The 24,025-nt window shown below is 50.6% G+C and overlaps 1 protein-coding gene across 7 annotated transcripts in view; it reads left to right on the forward strand.

The window, feature by feature from the left end:
* Positions 1 to 24,025, forward strand: part of FRMD4B (FERM domain containing 4B) — a 212,424-nt gene that overhangs the window by 30,704 nt on the left and 157,695 nt on the right. For 3 of the 7 annotated variants that reach the window (XM_059662993.1, XM_059662995.1, XM_059662994.1), the window contains exon 1: positions 8,057 to 8,412. The exons of 1 other annotated variant lie outside the window; for it this stretch is intronic. In XM_059662993.1, the coding sequence (XP_059518976.1) occupies positions 8,251 to 8,412 (162 nt within the window). In that variant the 5' untranslated portion in view covers positions 8,057 to 8,250. Of the gene's footprint in view, positions 1 to 8,054; positions 8,413 to 24,025 lie in introns of those variants that run through there. 3 more of the 7 variants (XM_059662996.1, XM_059662998.1, XM_059662999.1) reach the window with 3 other exon arrangements.

Genomic DNA, 24,025 nt, shown 5'->3' on the forward strand with positions numbered 1-24,025 from the left:
TCTAATACCCCCATCCCTCTAACACCCCCCTGTCCCTCTAATACCCCCATCCCTCTAACACCCCCTGTCCCTCTAACACCCCCTGTCCCTCTAACACCCCCTGTCCCTCTAACACCCCCCTGTCCCTCTAACACCCTCTGTCCCTCTAACACCCCCCTGTCCCTCTAACACCCCCATCCCTCTAACACCCCCTGTCCCTCTAACACCCCCATCCCTCTAACACCCCCATCCCTCTAACACCCCCTGTCCCTCTAACACCCCCTGTCCCTCTAACACCCCCTGTCCCTCTAACACCCCCCGTCCCTCTAACACCCCCATCCCTCTAACACCCCCTGTCCCTCTAACACCCCCATCCCTCTAACAACCCCTGTCCCTCTAACACCCCCCTGTCCCTCAAACACCTCCTGTCCCTCTAAAACCACCTGTCCCTCTAACACCCCCTGTCCCTCTAACACCCCCCTGTCCCTCTAAAACCCCCATCACTCTAACACCCCCTGTCCCTCTAACACCCCCCTGTCCCTCTAACACCCACATCCCTCTAACACCCCCTGTCCCTCTAACATCCCCCTGTCCCTCTAACACCCCCATCCTTCTAACACCCCCTGTCCCTCTAACACCCCCTGTCCCTCTAACACCCCCTGTCCCTCTAACACCCCCATCCCTCTAACATCCCCATCCCTCTAACACCCCCTGTCCCTCTAACATCCCCATCCCTCTAACACCCCCTGTCCCTCTAACACCCCCCTGTCCCTCTAACACCCTCTGTCCCTCTAACACTCCCCTGTCCCTCTAACACCCTCTGTCCCTCTAACACCCCCCTGTCCCTCTAACACCCCCATCCCTCTAACACCCCCTGTCCCTCTAACACCCCCATCCCTCTAACACCCCCATCCCTCTAACACCCCCTGTCCCTCTAACACCCCCCTGTCCCTCTAACACCCACATCCCTCTAACACCCCCTGTCCCTCTAACATCCCCCTGTCCCTCTAACACCCCCATCCTTCTAACACCCCCTGTCCCTCTAACACCCCCTGTCCCTCTAACACCCCTTGTCCCTCTAACACCCCCATCCCTCTAACACCGCCTGTCCCTCTAACACCCCCGACCCCCTAACACCCCCATCCCTCTAACACCCCCTGTCCCTCTAACACCCCCCTGTCCCTCTAACACTCCCGTTCCTCTAACACCCCCATCCCTCTAACACCCCCCTGTCCCTCTAACACCCCCTGTCCCTCTAACATCCCCTGTCCCTCTAACACCCCCATCCCTCTAACACCCCCTGTCCCTCTAACACCCCCCTGTCCTTCTAACACCCCCTGTCCCCCTAACACCCCCGTCCCTCTAACACCCCCCATCCCTCTAACACTCCCTGTCCCTCTAACACTCCCCTGTCCCTCTAACACTCCCCTGTCCCTCTAACATCCCCATCCCTCTAACACCCCCTGTCCCTCTAACACTCCCCTGTCCCTCTAACACCCCCATCCCTCTAACATCCCCATCCCTCTAACACCCCCTGTCCCTCTAACATCCCCATCCCTCTAACACCCCCTGTCCCTCTAACATCCCCATCCCTCTAACACTCCCTGTCCCTCTAACATCCCCATCCCTCTAACACTCCCCTGTCCCTCTAACATCCCCATCCCTCTAACACCCCCTGTCCCTCTAACACTCCCCTGTCCCTCTAACATCTCCATCCCTCTAACACTCCCCTGTCCCTCTAATACCCCCATCCCTCTAACACCCCCCTGTCCCTCTAATACCCCCATCCCTCTAACACCCCCTGTCCCTCTAACACCCCCTGTCCCTCTAACACCCCCTGTCCCTCTAACACACCCCTGTCCCTCTAACACCCTCTGTCCCTCTAACACCCCCCTGTCCCTCTAACACCCCCATCCCTCTAACACCCCCTGTCCCTCTAACACCCCCATCCCTCTAACACCCCCATCCCTCTAACACCCCCTGTCCCTCTAACACCCCCTGTCCCTCTAACACCCCCCTGTCCCTCTAACACCCTCTGTCCCTCTAACACTCCCCTGTCCCTCTAACACCCTCTGTCCCTCTAACACCCCCCTGTCCCTCTAACACCCCCATCCCTCTAACACCCCCTGTCCCTCTAACACCCCCATCCCTCTAACACCCCCATCCCTCTAACACCCCCTGTCCCTCTAACACCCCCCTGTCCCTCTAACACCCACATCCCTCTAACACCCCCTGTCCCTCTAACATCCCCCTGTCCCTCTAACACCCCCATCCTTCTAACACCCCCTGTCCCTCTAACACCCCCTGTCCCTCTAACACCCCTTGTCCCTCTAACACCCCCATCCCTCTAACATCCCCATCCCTCTAACACCCCCTGTCCCTCTAACATCCCCATCCCTCTAACACCCCCTGTCCCTCTAACATCCCCATCCCTCTAACACCCCCTGTCCCTCTAACATCCCCATCCCTCTAACACCCCCTATCCCTCTAACATCCCCATCCCCCTAACACTCCCATCCCTCTAACACCCCCTGTCCCTCTAACACCCCCCTGTCCCTCTAACACCCCCTGTCCCTCTAACACTCCCCGTCCCTCTAACACCCGATCCCTCTAACACCCCCTGTCCCTCTAACACCCCCCTGTCCCTCTAACACCCCCATCCGTCTAACACCCCCTGTCCCTCTAACACCCCCATCCCTCTAACACCCCATGTCCCTCTAACACCCCCCTGTCCCTCTAACACCCTCATCCCTCTAACACCCCCTGTCCCTCTAACACCCCCATCCCTCTAACACCCCCTGTCCCTCTAACACCCCCCTGTCCCTCTAACACCCCCATCCCTCTAACACCCCCTGTCCCTCTAACACCCCCCTGTCCCTCTAACACCCCCTGTCCCTCTAACACCCCCCTGTCCCTCTAACACCCCCATCCCTCTAACACCCCCTGTCCCTCTAACACCCCCTGTCCCTCTAACACCCCCTGTCCCTCTAACACCCCCATCCCTCTAACACCCCCTGTCCCTCTAACACCCCCTGTCCCTCTAACACCCCCTGTCCCTCTAACACCCCCCTGTCCCTCTAACACCGCCATCCTTCTAACACCCCCTGTCCCTCTAACACCCCCTGTCCCTCTAACACCTCCTGTCCCTCTAACAGCCCCCTGTCCCTCTAACACCCCCTGTCCCTCTAACACCCACATCCCTCTAACACCCCCTGTCCCTCTAACACCCCCCTGTCCCTCTAACACCCCCATCCTTCTAACACCCCCTGTCCCTCTAACACCCTCTGTCCCTCTAACACCCCCTGTCCCTCTAACACCCCATCCCTCTAACACCCCCTGTCCCTCTAACACCCCCCTGTCCTTCTAACACCCCCATCCCTCTAACACCCCCATCCCTCTAACACCCCCTGTCCCTCTAACACCCCCCTGTCCCTCTAACACCCCCATCCCTCTAACACCCCCTGTCCCTCTAACACCCCCGACCCCCTAACACCCCCATCCCTCTAACACCCCCTGTCCCTCTAACACCCCCCTGTCCCTCTAACACTCCCGTTCCTCTAACACCCCCATCCCTCTAACACCCCCCTGTCCCTCTAACACCCCCTGTCCCTCTAACATCCCCTGTCCCTCTAACACCCCCATCCCTCTAACACCCCCTGTCCCTCTAACACCCCCCTGTCCTTCTAACACCCCCTGTCCCCCTAACACCCCCGTCCCTCTAACACCCCCCATCCCTCTAACACTCCCTGTCCCTCTAACACTCCCCTGTCCCTCTAACACTCCCCTGTCCCTCTAACATCCCCATCCCTCTAACACCCCCTGTCCCTCTAACACTCCCCTGTCCCTCTAACACCCCCATCCCTCTAACATCCCCATCCCTCTAACACCCCCTGTCCCTCTAACATCCCCATCCCTCTAACACCCCCTGTCCCTCTAACATCCCCATCCCTCTAACACTCCCTGTCCCTCTAACATCCCCATCCCTCTAACACTCCCCTGTCCCTCTAACATCCCCATCCCTCTAACACCCCCTGTCCCTCTAACACTCCCCTGTCCCTCTAACATCTCCATCCCTCTAACACTCCCCTGTCCCTCTAACATCACCATCCCTCTAACACTCCCCTGTCCCTCTAATACCCCCATCCCTCTAACACCCCCCTGTCCCTCTAATACCCCCATCCCTCTAACACCCCCTGTCCCTCTAACACCCCCTGTCCCTCTAACACCCCCTGTCCCTCTAACACCCCCCTGTCCCTCTAACACCCTCTGTCCCTCTAACACCCCCCTGTCCCTCTAACACCCCCATCCCTCTAACACCCCCTGTCCCTCTAACACCCCCATCCCTCTAACACCCCCATCCCTCTAACACCCCCTGTCCCTCTAACACCCCCTGTCCCTCTAACACCCCCCTGTCCCTCTAACACCCTCTGTCCCTCTAACACTCCCCTGTCCCTCTAACACCCCCTGTCCCTCTAACACCCCCATCCCTCTAACACCCCCTGTCTCTCTAACACCCCCATCCCTCTAACACCCCCTGTCCCTCTAACACCCCCATCCCTCTAACACCCCCTGTCCCTCTAACACCCCCTGTCTCTCTAACACCCCCTGTCCCTCTAACACCCCCCTGTCCCTCTAACACCCCTTGTCCCTCTAACACCCCCCTGTCCCTCTAACACCCCCATCCCTCTAACACCCCCTGTCCCTCTAACACCCCCATCCCTCTAACACCCCCATCCCTCTAACACCCCCTGTCCCTCTAACACCCCCCTGTCCCTCTAACACCCCCGTCCCTCTAACACCCCCTGTCCCTCTAACACCCCCATCCCTCTAACACCCCCTGTCCCTCTAACACCCCCATCCCTCTAACACCCCCGTCCCTCTAACACCCCCTGTCCCTCTAACACCCCCCTGTCCCTCTAACACCCCCTGTCCCTCTAACACCCCCTGTCCCTCTAACACCCCCCTGTCCCTCTAACACCCCCTGTCCCTCTAACACCCCCTGTCCCTCTAACTCCCCCTGTCCCTCTAACAGCCCCCTGTCCCTCTAACACCCCCTGTCCCTCTAACACCCCCCTGTCCCTCTAACACCCCCTGTCCCTCTAACACCCCCTGTCCCTCTAACACTGTCATCCCTCTAACACCCCCATCCCTCTAACACCCCCTGTCCCTCTAACACCCCCTGTCCCTCTAACACCCCCATCCCTCTAACACCCCCCTGTCCCTCTAACACTCCCATCCCTCTAACACCCCCTGTCCCTCTAACACCCCCTGTCCCTCTAACACTCCCATCCCTCTAACACCCCCTGTCCCTCTAACACCCCCCTGTCCCTCTAACACCCCCATCCCTCTAACACCCCCCATCCAAGAGCTTCAGCGGCTCCTGCAGGGAGGACGGCTGCTTGGCTGACCAGCGTCAGTGTTGATGGGGGCGGGACAAGGTGTGTGTTTCCGCCTTGCACCAGCTTTGAGCACATGGCTGGGAGTCCCGGGAGAGGTTGGCATGGTGGGAACAATTGAACTTCAAATGGCTTTTGGGAACTGGAACAAGAGTGGCAGAACTCCTCCTCCAAACAAGTCAACAGCTTTAACACCCAATACCCAGAAAGGGGGAGGAAAGCAGATATTGACAATCAGTTGAAATTCAAAAACAAAACAAAACACATTTTACTTAAACCACTGTATCTGATCACCGAGAAATGAAAACGTCCCTGATTGTGTTGGCGGTGGCAGTTTGTACCCTTTGCCTCCACTACACTAAACATTTTACTCAGAATCGTTTATTTAATCATCTCCCAATCCTGTGCAGTGAGTCCTGATGTCACCCCCACCTATAGACGAGGGTATGGAGGCCTGGTGGGTGAAGAGCTTGCTCAAGGCCCACAGGGCTTTCAGAGCGCGGGTGGCGTCAGATGCATCTCTGTTAGGAGACTCAGCTCCTAAATGCCATGCCTACAACAGCGGTTCTCAAACTCTCGCACAAGTAGGAACCCCCCGAAGCTTCATGAAAAGACAGGTCCTGACCGCATGCCTAGTTTCTGATTCTGGAGCAGCCTGAGGACTAGCATCTCAAGCAAGTTCCCAGGGGACATTGCCGATGCTGCTGGCTCCAGGACTGCACTTTGAGAACCCCTAGTTTACCAATCCTGTTTTCTAGAAAACAGAGTAAGCACTGACTTTGGAAACCCTGCGTGGAATGACTGAGGTTGGAGTTGAGCACTGACATTAGACCTGGCACGGCAGGTAGCAGCCACGGGTTTCCAGGGCGTCCCTCCTGAGGGAGAGGTGGGTGGAGAGGACGGGGCCTGGAGACAGGGCACCGCCTGTTGCAGGCTTCTCCTGGGGCCCCTGGCCGCTCAGCACTTCCGAGAACACAGTCGCACTGCATCATCACAGCAGAAACGTACTCGGACAGATAGGCCACTCGTGAAGTTCAGTAGCTTCCCATTAGAATTACGACCCTTCTTTTCAAAGGCTCCTCACTTGGTTCTCTTCGATGCAGTAAGACCTGGTGTGTTCTGGTTCTGGGAACACGGGCTGATGGAGGGTACCTTCGGAATGCCAACCCCAGAGCCCCGAGGGCAGGCTCCCTCTGAAAAGAGATGCACAGAGCTTGGGTCCGATCAACAAATCCAACAAACACTCCTGGGCGATTTTATTAGCAATAAAAAGAAGAAAAAGGTAGTGAACGAAGAACTCTCATTTCAAAGTTTCTGGATTGTAGTCACTCTGAGAACAGCATGCAGGTTGAGGACAGGTTTGTGTGTTGTTTTGACTGAGTTTCACCTGAAGTAGGATCCCAGCCGTACCTGTGAAACCTGAGATCAAGCCGCTTGCTTGTCCATAACCTGTCGGGAGCTTCTGAGCTGGTGCAGGAGAAAGGCTTTGGCACCGTCCTTACCTTCCCGCCACTTCACAGCAGTGACACAGCCCAGGAGTGGGGCTGCCAGGAAAATACAGACCATCGTCTTACAGGCGGCTTCAGGCGCCACTGGGCCTCCCTGGGCTGCGATGGCTTTGCTGGGAGAGCGGTTTCGTTCCAGGGACTGAAACCCGCACAGGTTCTCGGGAAGATAGGACTGGTGGTGTGGGGGTGTTCACGGCCCCTTTCCACATGCCTGCGGTGATATTGATCCTGGGGGCTCTTAAAAGCAAACTTAACTGTCTGGTGACTTGGGGTGGAACAGTTCCTCCGGCTTTGAGTCCAGAATAAACTGCCGGTGCGGGTTTGTGCTGGCAGCTGCTGCTGGGCTATCTGGCTGGGTTTTCCAGAGTCGAGCCACGGATTCTCTTGTGAGCTTCTGTTTCCCAGCAAATAGTGACTGGAAGCCACCTGCCAGAAGCCAAGAACCCTCTTGTTTTCTCATAACCGACTGCTGCATTGAACTGGAACAGTGCCCGGGGTGCAGGGCCCTGACCCCGCCCCCATCCCCTCACCTCCCTCCACCCCCACAACAACAGGCAAGTAGATTTTTGGGAGACCCTCAAGTTAGGAGCAAAGGCAGGTTCTGGAGCCAGCACTCTGCTGCTTGGAGCCAGGAATTTTCATCTCCTCGCTCAGCCCAACCCAGGAAAGCTCAGGGCTGTTCCCCCAGGAGTGGGGTCCAAAGGGATGCGCGGGAGATCTCTCTCTCTCTCTCTCTCTCTCTCTCTCTCTCTCCCTCTCCCCCCCCCCCTCATTCTGCATTTGTGGTTGCCCAGGGATATATATCAGTGTGAACAGAACCTGATGCCAAGCAAAGACCCTGTAGGGAAAAGTAAGGTGCTCCCCAAAGCCCAGTAGGAGTCAGGCTGGTGTGTTGTGCCTGTGTGTGTGCCTGTGTGTGCGCGCCTGTGTGTGTGCGCCTGTGTGTGCGCGTGTGCGTGTGTGTGCGCGTGTGTGTGTAGGACGTGCAAGCCCAGGGCTCTGACATGCAGCTCTCTGCCTCTGCGAAGAGTTGCTCGGCTCCCCTCTGCCCAGCGCCCTGGGGAGCGCCAGGGGGAGTCCTTGCCGGCTGGGCTGCCCGAGCCCCGGGAGCGCGGGGGCTCGCCCCGGCGGAGCGGAGCGCAGCTGCTCAGGCTGCCAGCCGCGGGGGCGGGGGGGCGGGGGGGACACTGGGCCCTGTGTGCCAGCCGCGGCCGTCCTGGCGCGCCCCACCCCGGGCATGCCCCCGGCGCCGGGCCAGCGCGCGCGGGGAGAGGCCAGTTTGGTGACGGGCTGACCCGCTGCCGGCAGCACCGGCGGAGCAGCGCTGGGGCGGCAGCCGCGGAGCCGGCAGGACGGGGGCGGCGGGCATGGCCTCGGGGTTCACGTGCGGCGTGGAGGACCTGCTGTTCAGCGGCGGCCGCTTCGTGTGGAACCTGACGGTGTCCGCGCTGCGGAGATGGTACGCGGAGCGGCTGCGGGCTTGCCACCAGGCGCTGCGGACGTGGTGCGGGCTGCGGGCCGTGTACCAGGTGAGGCCGCGCCGGGGCGCCGCACCTGTGGGTTCCCCTCTCCCCCGCCTCGCTGCAACTCCAGGGGCTGCGGCTCGCGGGTGCCTGCTGCCTGGCCCTGGGGATGCGCGGGGCGCGGGGCGCGCGGACGTCTGTTGTCCCGGGGGCGCTGGCTGGCGGGGGAGACGCTGTGGTTTGAACCTGGACCTGCAGGTGGTTCCTCCTTTCTGCTTCAGGGGCAGCGCCGTCGCGCCGTGTAGTCGGCGTTAGTGGGGCGTTAGTGGGCTTGCAATCTTCCCTTCGCTTTCATTTCGGTTTTCCCTCGGGCAGCCGGACTCGCAGGCAGAGCCGGGAAGGCTGGTTCTGTGCCTGCAGCCTCTGGGGCTCTGCGGAGGGCGAGGGCTGGGGGCGGGTGGCCGGGCTGCAGTGGAAATGCTTCAGTTTGGATTTACTCCCGGGCACACAGCACAGCACAGCCTCTGTATTTCCCTGCGGCCCCCCCCCCCCCCTTGCAGGCAGAAATGCAGCAACTTTCATCAACTAGGAGACTCACATCCTCTGTGGGACCACAGCTTCCCTGGGTTTTTCAAAACAGCCGTTTGTGGATTTCAAAGTCCTGTGCTCTGGTTGTTAATATCTTTGAGGTTTAAAAAAACCTGCCTAGCATGTAATGAGACTCTACCTGGTGTTTATTCGAGGAACAGAGCGCCTCTTTCTTTCCTGGGATGGGAATAGCTCTGTAGCAGTTCCCGAACCCCCAGTGCCCAGGGTGGCCATAATCTACATCTCGCACCGGCAGTTAAACTGTGGGGAACCACACTGTGGGCGCCCCTCGTCGGCCTTGGCATCGGTGTTGTCCTTGCTCAGGTGTGAGGAGCCTTTCCTTCGTGCTTCCACGACTCCTGCTTTGGCTAACGTGTCGGCAATGCCTTGCATTTGGAAAGAACCCAAAAGCCAGGTTGAGAGCTGGGGCCGCTGGTGGGGTTGAGAGTGTCCTGGAGCTGCGGCTGTGTCCCCCTGGCCACACGGCTCACAGCACCTGGCCCTGGACCCAGAGTTATGTCTACCTCTCCACCTTTTTCTCTTTGGGGAAATCATGGTTCAGTTTGGTCTGTAGGACAGGTCACCCCGGTATAGTTTGGGGTTTGCTTTTTAACGTTGGATAAACTTTCAAAAGGAGAACACAGTCTTGTCGCCAATCAGACAGCCCTCATGCCTGTCTCCAAGTGTCAGGGACTTATGGATTATCTCTTGTACTATTAGTGACCAACTCAGAAGTGAGGGTTCCAGAAACCTGAGCCCCCAGGGCTCTTTATAAGGCTGATCAATAATCTTCAATACAGAACAGCAACTTGAAGGACTAACCTACTGAACTGTAAATTTTCCCTTTTGTAAAATGGATGGTGACTGAGCTAGTACCCTCTCATAATGACAAGAAAGACCGTCTAAACTAATGAAGCCCATGTTATTACTCACCAGTAGAAAATGATCCCTAAGTTTAAAGTTGTCTTTGGAGAAATAGGAGAAATAAGATTTTTTACATATTTTAAAATGTTGGGAGAAGCATAGATTTCTTCATTGTACAACAAAGTTCATTGTTAGCAACAAAATATCATTTTCTCTAATGCCTTTGAAATGCCGAGCAAGAAAGTAGTGACTTTAATTGTATGGGACTGAAAAGAAGTAAATAAAGTGGTTAATACCTTCAGCTCCAGGCATTACAGGTATAGGAGTAACCCTACCTCTGCCCACATGACTGTGGGAAAGTTACTTCACCTCTCTGTGCTTGGGGTTCATCTTTATAAAATGGAGACATTATTACGAGAAAGAACATCGAAGGCATTGAGCGCAGTGCCTGGAGTTCAGAGCATTCAACAAGAAGTGTTCAGTGAGTTAGAGTTCACGAAGTACAATAGGAAACCCAAGGCAACTAGCCTACAGGATGAGAAGACGGGACTTTGGGCGCAGCTGAACAGCCTGGCAGTGGAAGGAGCGGCAGGCATGCTCTGACCAGGACCCCGTGCTCACTCCCCCCCGCCTCTTTCAGCCTGTCCTGTGTGTGCTGGCTTCACCCCCAGCTGATGTCTCTCCTCAGCAGAGAGGAGAGCCACTGCAGTTTCACATAGCAAGCCTCCCAGAGAGAGAGAATTCCTCATATTCACCAACCACACAAAAATTTTCGCTTTGTGCTCTGATGAGTCAACTGAGGGTCTGTGCCCACCCCCAGTGCCATGCACCGATTGGCACAGGGAATGGAGTTATAATGAACGCATTCTCAATGAGAGTGATATGGGCCCCCAAAGGCAAAATAGTTGGTTGAGACTAGGAGGGAGCAAAAACAGTGCTCTTTTTATACCAACAGCACAGCTACACATGCACAGATGTAAGTATATCTGAGGCATTAGAACATGGAGTGAGGGGACTAGCTAACAAAAAATTTAAACAGGCTTCTTAAGAGGATGATAATGAATAAAACGTTGAGAAACACTGAGTTATATTGATTGGTTTAGGCCGGTGGAGGAGCAGCCCCATGTTTGCAGCTGGGAGTGAGGTTGGCCCCCAGACCACAAAGCTGCCAAACGGAGGGAGGGTCCGTGCTTGGTTGAGATGCAGCCGGCAATGTCGCTGCGCCTGCAGTCGTCGCCTCTCAGATCCAGAGCTCTTTAAATAAAATGACTAGTTATTTTTCAAGATAGTACAAAGATCCATGCACAAATACAGCTGCAAGTCATTTGAGTTAAGGAGGTAGAAGCCTCTCCTATGAAGCCCGTGTTGCTGCCCCATCATTATGAATTCTCAGCCCGGAGGGAGTCCATTGTGCCGCACGCTTTCTGGCAGATGAACTGGAAACACACACCAGAACGGGAAACACCGAGTTACATATTTTACCGAACCAGATTTTTATCATCTTGATAATAAAAAGGTGTCGTTTTTCTTGCTTCTCATCTGAATCGTTTTGTTTGTGAGAAAATCCAGACCTCAATGACTCTAGAGAGAAACAGGGGTGGGGCGGGAGATATCCATTCCATGAAATACTTGCCGTCCCCGCGGTTCTGTTTATTCATATACTATAAGCGAAATGAGATCCCTCGCCTATTCATACGGGTTTGGCAGCGACATCACTGCCTGGCTGGCTGCCCCAGGAAGGCATGATTTCTTTGGAATTGAACACTTCCTCCTTTTCTGGATATTAGAGAGGCAAGTGCCTTAATTTGCCAATATCCATGAATAATTAGAATATTAGCTATAAGGCATTCCTATAGGAATGCGACTAAATGAAAAGCAGGCTGAAGCTGCACGGAGCTTCCTTAAGCAACGACTTACCTTGTGAGTGAAGCTTTGAATTTGCTTAAAGTTGCAGAAATGGGATAGTCATCTTCAATTTCGGGCTAAATTTGAAAAGCTGGCTTGTCTACCATATATCTGTCCTGTTTATATCTTGCCTGGATGGGTTGCATTATAGCTGTTAGTTAGGTTTAACCAGCAATTAAGGTGGGAAATGATGGGAGAATATTGTTTAAAAATAGCCATACTCTGCTTTGTGTAAGGGTGGCGTGCTCTAACAAAGCCCTCAGTGTGTGACTTGGGATTCAGTTTTCTTTTCCTCCCCAAGGTCTCAAAGGTAGCATTTCCTACAAAACCGGAATGGAGTCATTGCCTCCCACAGGAGGCAACCTGGACAGAATCCGGGACATTCAAGTGACAGCAAGAGGCTGGGTCAGCTCCCCTGAGGCCGGCCGCTGACAGAGAGTGCGGTGCAGAATGTGGCAGAGGCTATGGACTCAGCCTTGAGCAAGTTGCTCTTCTTTCCTGCGCCCCATTTCTCCCGGGTTAGCGGGGAGAGCCATAGTACCTGCACTGTGGGGTGGTGGGAAATCCACAAGATAACACATAACACCGAGCGCCCTGCCTGGTACAAGCAGGTGCTCAATAAATGTTAGGTCTTGGTTACATAAATGACTTAACAGCAGACCCGTGGGAGGTACTTGACAAGGGGCAGCTATGGGTGTTGCCACTGTTTTCGTAAGTGAGAGTCGTTCTCTGGACACTGAATTCCCATCTTTGCATGTGATGGTGTTTAGTAAGAGAGACTGGAATTTGCACAGCAGTGTACATAGTGTGGGCCTTGGGCATTTGGACTTGTGTTCTGCACAGTAGGTCCACATTTTCTTTCTTTTTCTGTTTTTAATGTGCCTTTATTGTTGGAATTATTACAGACGCCCTCCTTTTTCCCCCATGGACCCCCTCCCCCTACTTCCCTGCTTCCCCCCAGGTTTTCACCAGCCTATTGTCTGTGTCCATGGGTTATACATATAAGCATATAAGATCTTTGGTGAATCCCGTCTGTTCCCCGCTTCACTCTGAGATTTGTCAGTCTATCCTATGCTTCCATGTCTCTGGATCTGTTTTGTTCATCAGTTTTCTTTAAGCCCATACATAAAACCTAGGAGGCCACAGAGAGCATACGGTAAAGAGATACCCTCTTTATGTGCAAGACTCTGATGATTCATAAACTGCTAACACCTGAGCTTTGCATCCCACCACACTGGATGGGAAAGACCAAGTTCCCCAAGGACAGTCTCCCACGGAGCACTCAGTGGCCTGTGTGCATTTCCAACCATGTGCACTTTGCTTGCCCCAACCTTCACTCTCCAGCGTCCTCTGACTTATATAGACTAGATGGGGCCGACAAACTATGACCCACAGAAAAAACTGACCTGCCTTCCGTGTTTGTAAATAAAGTTTTATTAGCACACAGTCCTGCTCATTCCTTTACACGTTGTTTATGGATGCTTCCTCACTATGGTGACAGAGCTGAGTGGCTGAGACAAAGACTGTATTGGTCACAAAATCAAAAATATTGACTATCAGGCCCTTTACAGAAAGAGCTTGCCAATCCCTGGACTAGGGGGAAAAAAGCAATGTGTTGGTCAGAGAATGCTAGATGATGAAAAGTCCAGAATTCAGTCATAGAAACACAGAACGTGAAGGAATATGGAGGATTTTTCTCATGAAAAACTTAGTCACTAGGAAATTAACAAACAAATGTCGAGTGCCCGGTTTGTGTGTACTAGAAATTTCCTCGTGGCACACCGTACTAACTGTACTAAAATGGACATTTCTCTTGCCCTTCTCAAGAAATGTCTTGTCAAGTGGGGGGCGGGGGGCAGGGGGCAGGTAAGGAGACCAGGCTCTGTGGGAAAGCTTGCCCCAGGACGCTTCAGGTGCCCGTGGAGGGGTCTACGCTGGGCAGGAGCCCTGGCTGAGGTTTAAAGGACAGGAGGGGTGGGCAGATGTAGGAAGGCAGAGGTGTTCCAGCCTGGGGAGACGGGGCTCTGAGGGATTATAGAGATTTTTAAGGCTGCTGGAGGAGGGGGGGTGGGCGGGGGAGAGCCAGTCCGGCAGACTAAGAAATGTTGTTTGAGAATGATACCTGAACTTGATTGATCCTGTATTTTAAGATTAGGATTTTGATGTTTTTCTTTAGAACTTTGGGAGGCGGAGGAGGTGGGTTGAGAATGGCACTGATGGCAGTAAGGTGTCAGGGATAGACTCGGGAGGGGGTGGCACAGTGCGGGTGGGAAGGGGCGGGCAGGGGGAGGCGGCACAGTGAGGAAGGGTTATTCATCGGGATAGGCTAGGCTTTGCTATGGCAACTACCAGCCCTCAGGATCCTAGAGGCTTAAAACAATAAGGGTTATTTCGGTTATACTACCTGTCCAATCACAGGCTGGTGTAAGCTCTGCTGCTCACTGTCGCTCAGGCTCACAGAACATTCCTGAACATTGCCAGTTGCCATGAAGAGAGTGAAGAGCCCTTTGGGTCTTTGCCATGGCTACTAAGAGCTCAGCCTCTAAGTGGCTCATGTCACTTTTCGGGAGCCATTGGTCAGAGTGTAGCCCCCTCACCCAGAGCGGCCAGGAAAAGCGCTCCTGCGAGCTGCACGAATGCTGATGCAGCTTGGGTTCCTCAGGAAGCTGACGCTGACCTGAGGTTAGCAGGAGGGCGTGTACTCCCAGGATCGAGGCCTGTAGAGGGAACAGGGAGGGGGAGGGCTGAGCAGAGGAGAAGCCGGGCTGCAGCTCAGCTCAGCAAAGGCCTCTGCTGACCTCACGGGTAGCTCTGAGACTGCGAGTTGTCCCCAGTTGGACAAAAGGGCTGGACCTTCCCCTCTTCTGAGTCAACCCATCATTGGAGGTGGGCTGCCCTTGAGAAGACCATGTGACCTTGGACTAGCAGCTCTCTCGCAGGCAGGGCAATTCCCAGAGGGAGTTGAGACACAGCACCATCCAGAAGAGCCTGCCCTCCTCCCCCCACTCCCCCTCCCCCTCCCTCTTCCGCCCTCCCCACATGCTGGAACGGAAGGAAGCCTGGACTGCGGGGCGGGGCCAGGCAGAGGAAGGAGAGGGGTGCCTGGGCGGGAGGGAAGTAGAAGGCTCTGGCTTTGAAAGATGGCCTGGCTGGCAGGACGGCCTTCCTGTGGATTCTACCCTCTGTTGAAGGGATGGGTAGCCGTGGAGTCAGCTACTAGTAGTGACACCTACAGGAAGGAAAGAAAACTCGGCTGATAAATGAAATATGAGTCCACTTACTAACGAGAAAAAGCATCTCCCACCTTTTCTGTGTTTAACCAAAGACTGCAATTCTGTGTCAGGGAACTAAGATGTCATTTTTAAGACCAACAAGAGCAGTGTCCAGATGGCTGAAACGCGTTTTTGAGCCTTCGTTGCACAGCTTGGAAAACATCAAGTTAAGAACAGATGCTTCTGCTTTTCACATTGCTGTCTGTGTTTCTCAGTCTGTCCTTCCCCAGTGGAGCGCAGTCCCCCGTGTAGTCCATTCTGAACATTCTGCTTGTGATGTCCAATTGGGTTGTTGTGAAAAAGTGTAATTCGAATGGGGAATCGGTGTGTAGGCCTGACTTTTACAAACAAAGCCATGTGACTTACAGCATGGAAGAGAGGCCAAAATTCAGCCTCTGTGTGTAATCATATTCCTGTGCATAAACACAGACAGGACATATACACTCTGGCATCCTTGAAATTAACCTTTGCCATGAAAGAGGCTGGCAAATACGGCAAATGAAATAGTGCCAGTTCCTCTAATGTCCTAATCTTTTTTTTATCCTCACCCAAGGATATGTTTTTATTGATTTTAGAAAGAAAGGAAGAGAGAGAGAGAGAGAGAGAGCCACCGGCCAGGGCCTAATCATTTTTAATTCCAGTCAGGAGGCCACCCTGATAGCTAGGCCATCTTTTAAAGCTAGATTCTTCTATTTCCTTCCCGCCAATGCAGCCTCACTCTCCTTCCTTCCAGCTGGCCCCGCCTCAGTCCAATTTAAATGTTATGTTTGGCAAAGCTTGTTGATTAAACTATTATTATTTTCTCCTTAACCAGTGCTTTTATAGTTTGACTGTCTTGATTCAACTAATAGCTACTAATTATTAAGGCCTTGTGCTTGGCACTTTGCAACCCACCATTGAAGTTTTTCTCTCTCTCTCTCTCTCTCTCTCTCTCTCTCTCTCACACACACACACACACACACACACACACACACACACACACACACCTGTCTCTCTAAAAAAAATCAATGAAAACACACCTTTTGGGGATTATTTCAATATGCAAAAATAAAAAGGATATTATAGATAAACTCAAGCACCTTCTACTCAGTTTTAAGGCATCTTAGTATTGTGCTATGTTTGTTTCAAATACTTTTTCATAATGTAGTAAAATTTTATAGAATAAGTTGAAACCACCTTTGTACTTCCTATCTCTCCCTATAATCTACCTGAAGTTGTTGTTTTTCATCCCCAGACATATTTTTATAATTTTGCCACATATGCTTGTATCTATAAATGTACATACATATATACATACATACTAGTGTGTGTATATATGTGTAAATATATATATATATGTGTGTGTGTATATATATATATATATATATATATATATATATATGTATTGGGGATATATATATAGCCCCAACCTCCTCCCCTTTGGCAACCATCAGCTTGTTCTGTATCTGTCTTCTGTTTCTGTTTTGTATAAACAATATATATTTTTTGTTTGTAAAATTTATATATGAATGTATCATTCTGCTACCGTACTTTCCTCTCAGCGAGCTTTTGGAATTCACCTCTAAAATCATGTTAACCCCTGTGACCAATTGCATGAGTGTATAAGTCTCTTCTTGATGGAGTCAGTGTGCCAAAACATTGCAGAGAAAATGTTTGTGTTTGTCTCCTTGTGCACGGGCACACGCTTCTCTGGGGTGTGCACTCACAAGGACAGTGGCTAGATTGTCAGCATTCTTAGATGTCGTGCCATATAGCAACTCTTCCAGATGATCCCATGAATCCCACCTCAGTGGTCTTATATACTTACTAGAGTCCCGATGCATGAAATTTGTGCAAGGGGCTTTGCCCTCACAGCCCCGGCTTCATCCGGAAGGTCATTCAACTGTCCGGTCTAATCAGCACATTACACTTTTATTATTATAGATCAGCTAGTAAGTCATGGTGCTGGAATTTAACAGACTTCTAGCTGATTCAAGTGCTTGGCTTCTTACCACTGACTTGCTGCTTTGTTTATTAAAAGGTAAATAACACATAAAGGTAGAATTGTATTATTTATTCACTAATTTGTTCACTCAACAAACATTGCGTGGAAACATAGCCTTGTGCTTAAAAATTAAGTCTATCAAGTTAGATTGCCTAAGTTCAAATCCTAACTCAACTTTGATGCTATTTAATGGAGTATCTACCTCAAAGAGTTATTCCCCTGGGATTGTTATAAAAATTAAATGGATTCAAAAGCACTAAAAACATGTTAGATGTATATGTGGATGGATGGACCTGTGGATTAAGAGATGGATGGGTGGGTGGATGGATGGATGGATGGATGGATGGACGGTTGGTTGGATTGATGGTTGGATGGATGGATGCCTGGCAAATAATCTTCATATATGCTGTGCTGTCAATTTCTTATGCACATGAATGACCTTTAGAACTTCTAAAATCTGCAGAATCCTTGACTCCTCTTTTCTCCTCCCTCACCCCAGATTAAGAATTATAGTCTAGGGTGGCAACCAGGAAAGGGGCCCATGCCCACTGCAGAGAGACACTGTGCCCACATGTGTTCATGCTTCAGCTTTTCATAGAGAGACTCTGACACGTTAATGCTGCTGTCTTCTTGGGTTTATTTTCTGAAAGCAAAGATGCTTACAACTATTTAGTTTAATTCTTTCTCTCCAACAGAACTATTAAAATTTCTTCCTCTCACCCCTGAACCATATTCCGTAGAACCAAGAGTCCCAGATAGTCACACATGAGGCCATGGGGCTCCACTGACTGCTTTCTTGTCTGTGTAAGCTCGCTTCCCATATGAGCCTTAGATTTGCAGCTGCTAGGAGACCCAGTTAGTACAGGCATCATTCTACCCTTGGGTAATGTAGCCAGCAAATATTTTCACAGGAATTCTTTTGTCTCTTTAAAATGTGATTAGAGGCTTATTACCTAAGAGAGAAAGAAACCTGGATAAAATAGAGAAATAAAATAATCAGCTGGACTTGGCTTGAAACCAAAGCTTCATCGTTCACCAGCTGTGTGACCTCGAGCCAAGCTACTTAATTGCTCTGAGCCTGTTTCTTTCCCTCTACAAAAGATTAAATAAGACGTACATTTGAAGTTTGGTATAAGGGTTTTAAGAGCATTGATTGAGAAGGAGTAGTTTTTCAAATGCAAAAATTTGGTCTCCTTGTACAAACTTGATCCTAAGCCAAAAGTGACCGTGCTAGTAGTTATGAATGCAACCGTGACCAGGGCTCAGGCCCAAGCACCCACATTTAATTGGCGGCTCCTTTTCTTGTGTGTGAGGTGGGGATGACAGCAGTCACATGAGTGAAGGTCTGTCTCACAGTAGGCATTTACAAAGTGTTAGCTCTGGTTACTTCGACTTAATGGCCATATCTATGTGTTAGATGTAGTGCTGAGCACTTTATATTCACTGTTTCATGTAATTCTCCCAACAACGACATGAAATAGGCTTTATGCAACCCGTTTGGCACAAGTGGACATTGTTTAGAGCTATTAGTGAACTTGTCCAAGAGCAAAGATCTGGCTAAATCCGAGTCCATTCACTCAGCCTTGAGCAGAATGGACTTGGTCTGCAATCCACCAGCCTCTTCCTTTCCTACACTTGCCCTCACAGTCCTTCGTGGGCGGGGGAGGGGAGGGCGGGGGTGGGGGGGGACCTCCCTCGCCTGTAATGCCCCCCAACCCCCAGTTCCTCCAGGCTTTGCCAAAAGTAAGTCCGATGGTATCATTCCCTTATTCCAAACCTTCCAATGACTTCCCAACTGCGAGAAAAAGCCAGCCTTACTCTACCAACAAGTCCCTGCGACCAGCGCTGCTTCACCCCTCCGACCTCAAAGCACTCGGCTGGGCTCTCTGGGATCCAGCACTCTTCTCCCTCCCCCTTCCCACTCTTCCAGCAGCACCGGCCTCCTTGCTGTCCTCAGGCCCCAGGCATTCCACCTCGAGCCTGTGCCCTCGGACTTCCCACAGGGCTGGCTTCCTTCAGGCGCCTCCCAACCCCAGAGGCCACCCCACTCTCTTCCCTGCTTCTCCTGCTCTGTTGGGACTCCTTTGTTTATGTGCTGGTGTCTCCGGAGCAGAATGTTAGCTGAAGGCCAGCCGGGCCTGCTCCTTGGTCACCACAGTGTCCTCGTGCCTGGAACCTGGCGTGTCCCTCAGAGACACTTGTGGGCTAAGTGAACTAAGGAATGGGCGCCACATTTTAATAAGCTGGCTCTCCCCCTCTGAGGAATGGCTGGGGTGGGGGCAGTTAGGGGGCCTGCGCAGCCTGGAGGTGGGGGGGGGGGTAGGAAGATGCTGAGACTTTGGAGGGGGAGGAAGCAGCATCTGGGGACTCTGTCCAAAGAGACTGTTTGCATTCTAGGAAGTTCTGGAACCCTCATCCGGGAAGAAAGCCGCGAGTGGAAATGTATCTGTGCGTGTGTGTATGTTCTTTTTCATTGTGGAGATAGTCCCAACCGCTGTGGCTGACTGGGGAGAGATTGGGTTCTCCGGTGGCCATGTGATTAGGGAGCAGCTTTTTAGAGGGCAGAACAGGTTACAGGTTACCTCCCCCCCTGAACCAGGCTCCCCGAGGACCCAGCTTTTGTGCCCAGCCAGCTGCAGGCCCCCTCATGGGCCAGGGTGGGGAAGTTGGCATTCCTGCCATCTCTCGCCTCCAGACTCCAGTGATGGCGTCCCTGTGCCCAGCCCTGGGCAGGCTCTGAGAGCCCCGTTCCCCTGACCTCTGCTGCCTGAGCTTCAGAACTTGTGCTTCCCTTGGGGCGCTCTGTGGGTGTCGCTTTTCATTCTGACCTCTCAGCTCCTTCCCATCCCCTGGGGTTAGGGATGGAAGATGGAAGGGTCCTTTGGTTGTGCCTGGGTTCTTGGGAGAGAAAAGAACCAAGTGTTTTTTCTGGCCTCATTAGTGTTTAATTAAAAACTCTTTCCCCAAGTCTTTGGCTGCATCCAAGCTTTTTAAAATTCTGCAAGCACAGACAATATTATAGAGTTTGACCCTTTGGGTTACAAGAGCTGGTTATTGTGTCTAATTATCAACCTCAAATAATGGCAGAATCATAATCTCTGGAACAAAAAGTACTACTGAGTATCGCCCGAAAAGTTCCTGAAGACAGAGTACACTTATACTAATAAGTAATCTAATGCCAACTTTTAGACAAAATTTATGTCTGCGTTTGAAACGATTTGCTCAGGGTATAAACTTAACTCTCAGCTCATACTTGGGTTCATGGGACTCGCTCTTCCTGGAGGTTTTGATGGCAGCCACTCCAGGTGTCGACACCAGGTCCCTGCCAACCGAGCAGACGCAGTTCCAGCCCCGCTCACCCGTCTGCTCTCATTTCTTTTTGGAAATGAGGTGTTTTGGTGAATGTTTTTTTCCGTTAATAGATGTCTGAGTTTATTAAAGAAGCCAACTCAACTTGGATTTTCAAAAAAATATTCTGAGATGTTAGTGCCAGAGTTAAACAGTGCCCTTTGTTCACTATAAGCTGCATCAGTTTAATTTTTTTCAGGCTCACACACTACATTAGTTTACAAATACAGCAAAAATTTGCCACTTCTTTATGCTGTATATTGTGTGTTTTAAGTATCAAATTTACTTATGTTCTTTCTTTTTCTTTTTTCTCATTTTTTTTGTTTTGTTTTGTTTCTTTTGGTATATTTTCTCTGAGCTAAATAAATAAAATTTGTATATGTAGATATATACTAAAGGTGTGTAAATACGTGTGTGTGTGTGTGTGTGTACATATGTGACTATATCTGAAGTTTTTCCAGAAAGTAACACCATAAACCAACATATTCACCACACATGGCATATGTTCCCCAGGCTCCATATCACATCTAAAGCTGTTATGACCCTGAAGTAAGTAGTCAATACCAGTAATAGTGTCACTAGTAGGTTCCATATATAGATGGTATTCTTTAGGAAGTTGCTATCAATGTTGATGAAGTTCAGCAAATAAAAATTCAGTGAAAAACTTCATCTGTTCCCCTTGATTTAAAAAGAAGAAAATGGGAAGCCAGAGACCTGGTCGTGTGCTAAAGCTCCCGTGTCGCCTCCCGGCTCGCCCAGCTCCCGGGTCCGGAAGCAGGGCCAGGCCCGGCTGCCACCCTGCGGGCTGCGAGGAGGAAGTAGCGCGGCAGTCCCTCAGATTCAGCCCGCCCACCCTCCTTCCCCAGCAGCCCAGTCCCGGAGGAGGACCAGGCGTGGCTACCGGTGCAAGGACCTGTGAGGAGAAAGGCCGAGGGCAGAAACAATGGTGCCTTCCTTGGCCAAAGCAGTTTTGTTCATTATTTACTGCTATTTAATGGCATCAGTCTGTTTTAACAAACATTATGAGATGAACAGTCTTATCTGTTTCATTTGAGTGACTTGCACATACCCTTTGAACACACAAATTATGAAAAATAATGAGATAGGTCAGTATCTAAGGTATGTTAATAAGTACATACATTTCAAAACAAAATGTATAGGGTGATTTTATCTGTAAAATTTATATTAATGTAACATGCATGTTACTGTATGATGTTGGAGTAAGATCTAAGTGAGTTCCAATCCTGTGCCTCACTGGCTGGGTGCCTGACCCCTTTAAGCCTCAATTTTCTTATCTGTAAAATGGGAACATAATATCTCATAATATTGTTGTCAGGTTAAAATGTTTTTTTAATTGATTTTTAGAGAGAGAGGAAGGGAGAGGGATAGAGAGAGAGAAACATGGATAAGAGAGGAACATCATTGATCGTGCCTCCTGCACGCCCCCCACTGGTGACCGACTCGCAACCCGGGCATGTGCCCTGCATGGGAATTGAACCAGCATCCCTCTTGGTTCCTGAGTCAAGGCTCAACCACTGAGCCACACCGGCCAGGCATTGTTGTCAGGTTTAGATGGGAGAATGCATATAACCACTGAGCCACCGGCCAGGCATTGTTGTCAGGTGTAAATGGGAGAATGCCTGTAACCACTGAGCCACACCGGCCAGGCATTGATGTCAGGTGTAAATGGGAGAATGCCTGTGACCACTGAGCCACACCGGCCAGGCATTGATGTCAGGTGTAAATGGGAGAATGCCTGTGACCACTGAGCCACACCGGCCAGGCATTGTTGTCAGGTGTAAATGGGAGAATGCCTGTGACTACTTAGCCCGGTATCCAGGACATGACAAGAACTCAATCCATTGCAGTTTAAGAAAAAAGCTCTGACTACAAAATGGGGAAAAAAGAAAAAGAAAGGCACCCTAGAAAGGGGATGCTCTCTTTCTCATGCAGATGAAGTTAATTTTGAAGCAGAAAAATTAAATTAGCATTGACTTGGTAAATTGTTACAACCTTTTTGTAAAGCAGTTGTATCCAATCAATATGTAAGATATGTGCTCTTTTTAACCAAGCACTTCCATATCAGGACATCATCTTAAAAAGACACCCTCACATACTGGCATATGTGCAAGGATGCTTACTGCACCGTTATTTAAAATAGCGAGCCAGTGGAGGCATGAGTTGGAGAATGATTAATTAAGTGATGCTACCAGCTGACCCTTGAACAGCACAGGTTTGAACTGCACAGGTCCACTTACATGCGGATTTGCTCAATAAATCCTGTAGTGCATTTCTCTTCCTTATGATTTTCTTACTAACATTTTCTCTAGTTTACTTTGTTGTAAGAACACAGTAACAATACACATATCATGCAAAATGTGCTAGTTGGTTGTTTCTGTTATTGGTTAGGTTTCTGTTCAACATAGGCTATTAGTAGTTAAGTTTGCGGGGAGTCAAAAGTTATATGTGGACTTTGACTTCACGGGGATTAAGGGGCTAGGTCAGTGCCCCTGAGCCCCACGCTGTTCACAGGTGACTAATTTTGAGATGAGCAGGAAGAATGAACAGAGCGCTGTCTGCGTCACAGCCCAAAGCATTGTCAGTGACATGTTTTTGGGTAAAAACATTAACAAAGGACAGAACAATACACAAGATGTGTGAATGTACATATAGAGATAAATAGATAAGGTACATGTAAAACTGCATGTCTGTTCCTGAACATGGGAGACTAGGATTGGAAATATATACACCAAACCATTAATAAATTGTTTTAATCCTCACCTGAAAATATGTCTTATTGTTTCAAGAGAAAGAGAGAGAGAAACATCGTCCCTCCTGAACATGCCCCGACCAGGGATCGAACCCACAGCCCAGGTATGTGCCCTGAATGGCCATTGAACCCACAACCTTTGGTGTTTGTGATGATGCTCCAACTGACTGAGCCACCTGGCTGGGGCATCCACATGGCCAGGGCATCCATTAATAAACTTTACCCCTGGGCAATGTAAGTTGATGAAGGGAGAGTAGTGTCTACTTACTGTATTTCGTAATTCTGAATTAAACGTTTATAGCAAGGATGTATGTAATTTTGTAAAATTCCATTCAAAACCTTTGCCCCAGGCTGTTTCTGGGAAGCAGGGATCGGTCCCATGTCACCGTGAAGCACAGCACCCAGCAAGTCTCTCCCATTGTTTAGTGGGTCCATTTAAGCACAATCATCACTTATTATTGATGTGATTGCTATTAAATAAAAAGTAATATCTGTGCTCATCTGGTAATCATAGATTTCTAAGTCATTAAAATAAGATTAGTCCATTAATTGAATTGTTATAGAAATGCATGGCTTAAAAGTGAGAGCACTTTGTCAGGGGCACACACTCATCAGGTATTTTCTAAACACAGAGAGACATACATATTACACCAATATGAATTTTACAGAGGTGAAGTCATCATATGCATTTTATTTTGAAATGTATTTACTTACTAAATGTCTTAGATACTGACCTACCTCATTATTTTTCACAACTTATGTGTTCAATTGTATGGTTGCACCACACTCACCTTCCCCCGGCCCCTGTGAATGGACAGTTAGGTGGTTTCCAGTTTGTCTACGACAGTGCTACAATGCACATCCCTATGGTGAAACACTTGTGGGAGGATTTCTATAAGAAAAACACCTTGTTTGGAAGGAATTTGGATTTTGAAAAAGGTTGTACAA

Source organism: Myotis daubentonii, chromosome 14 (assembly GCF_963259705.1).
Source record: "Myotis daubentonii chromosome 14, mMyoDau2.1, whole genome shotgun sequence".
NCBI lineage: Eukaryota > Metazoa > Chordata > Mammalia > Chiroptera > Vespertilionidae > Myotis > Myotis daubentonii.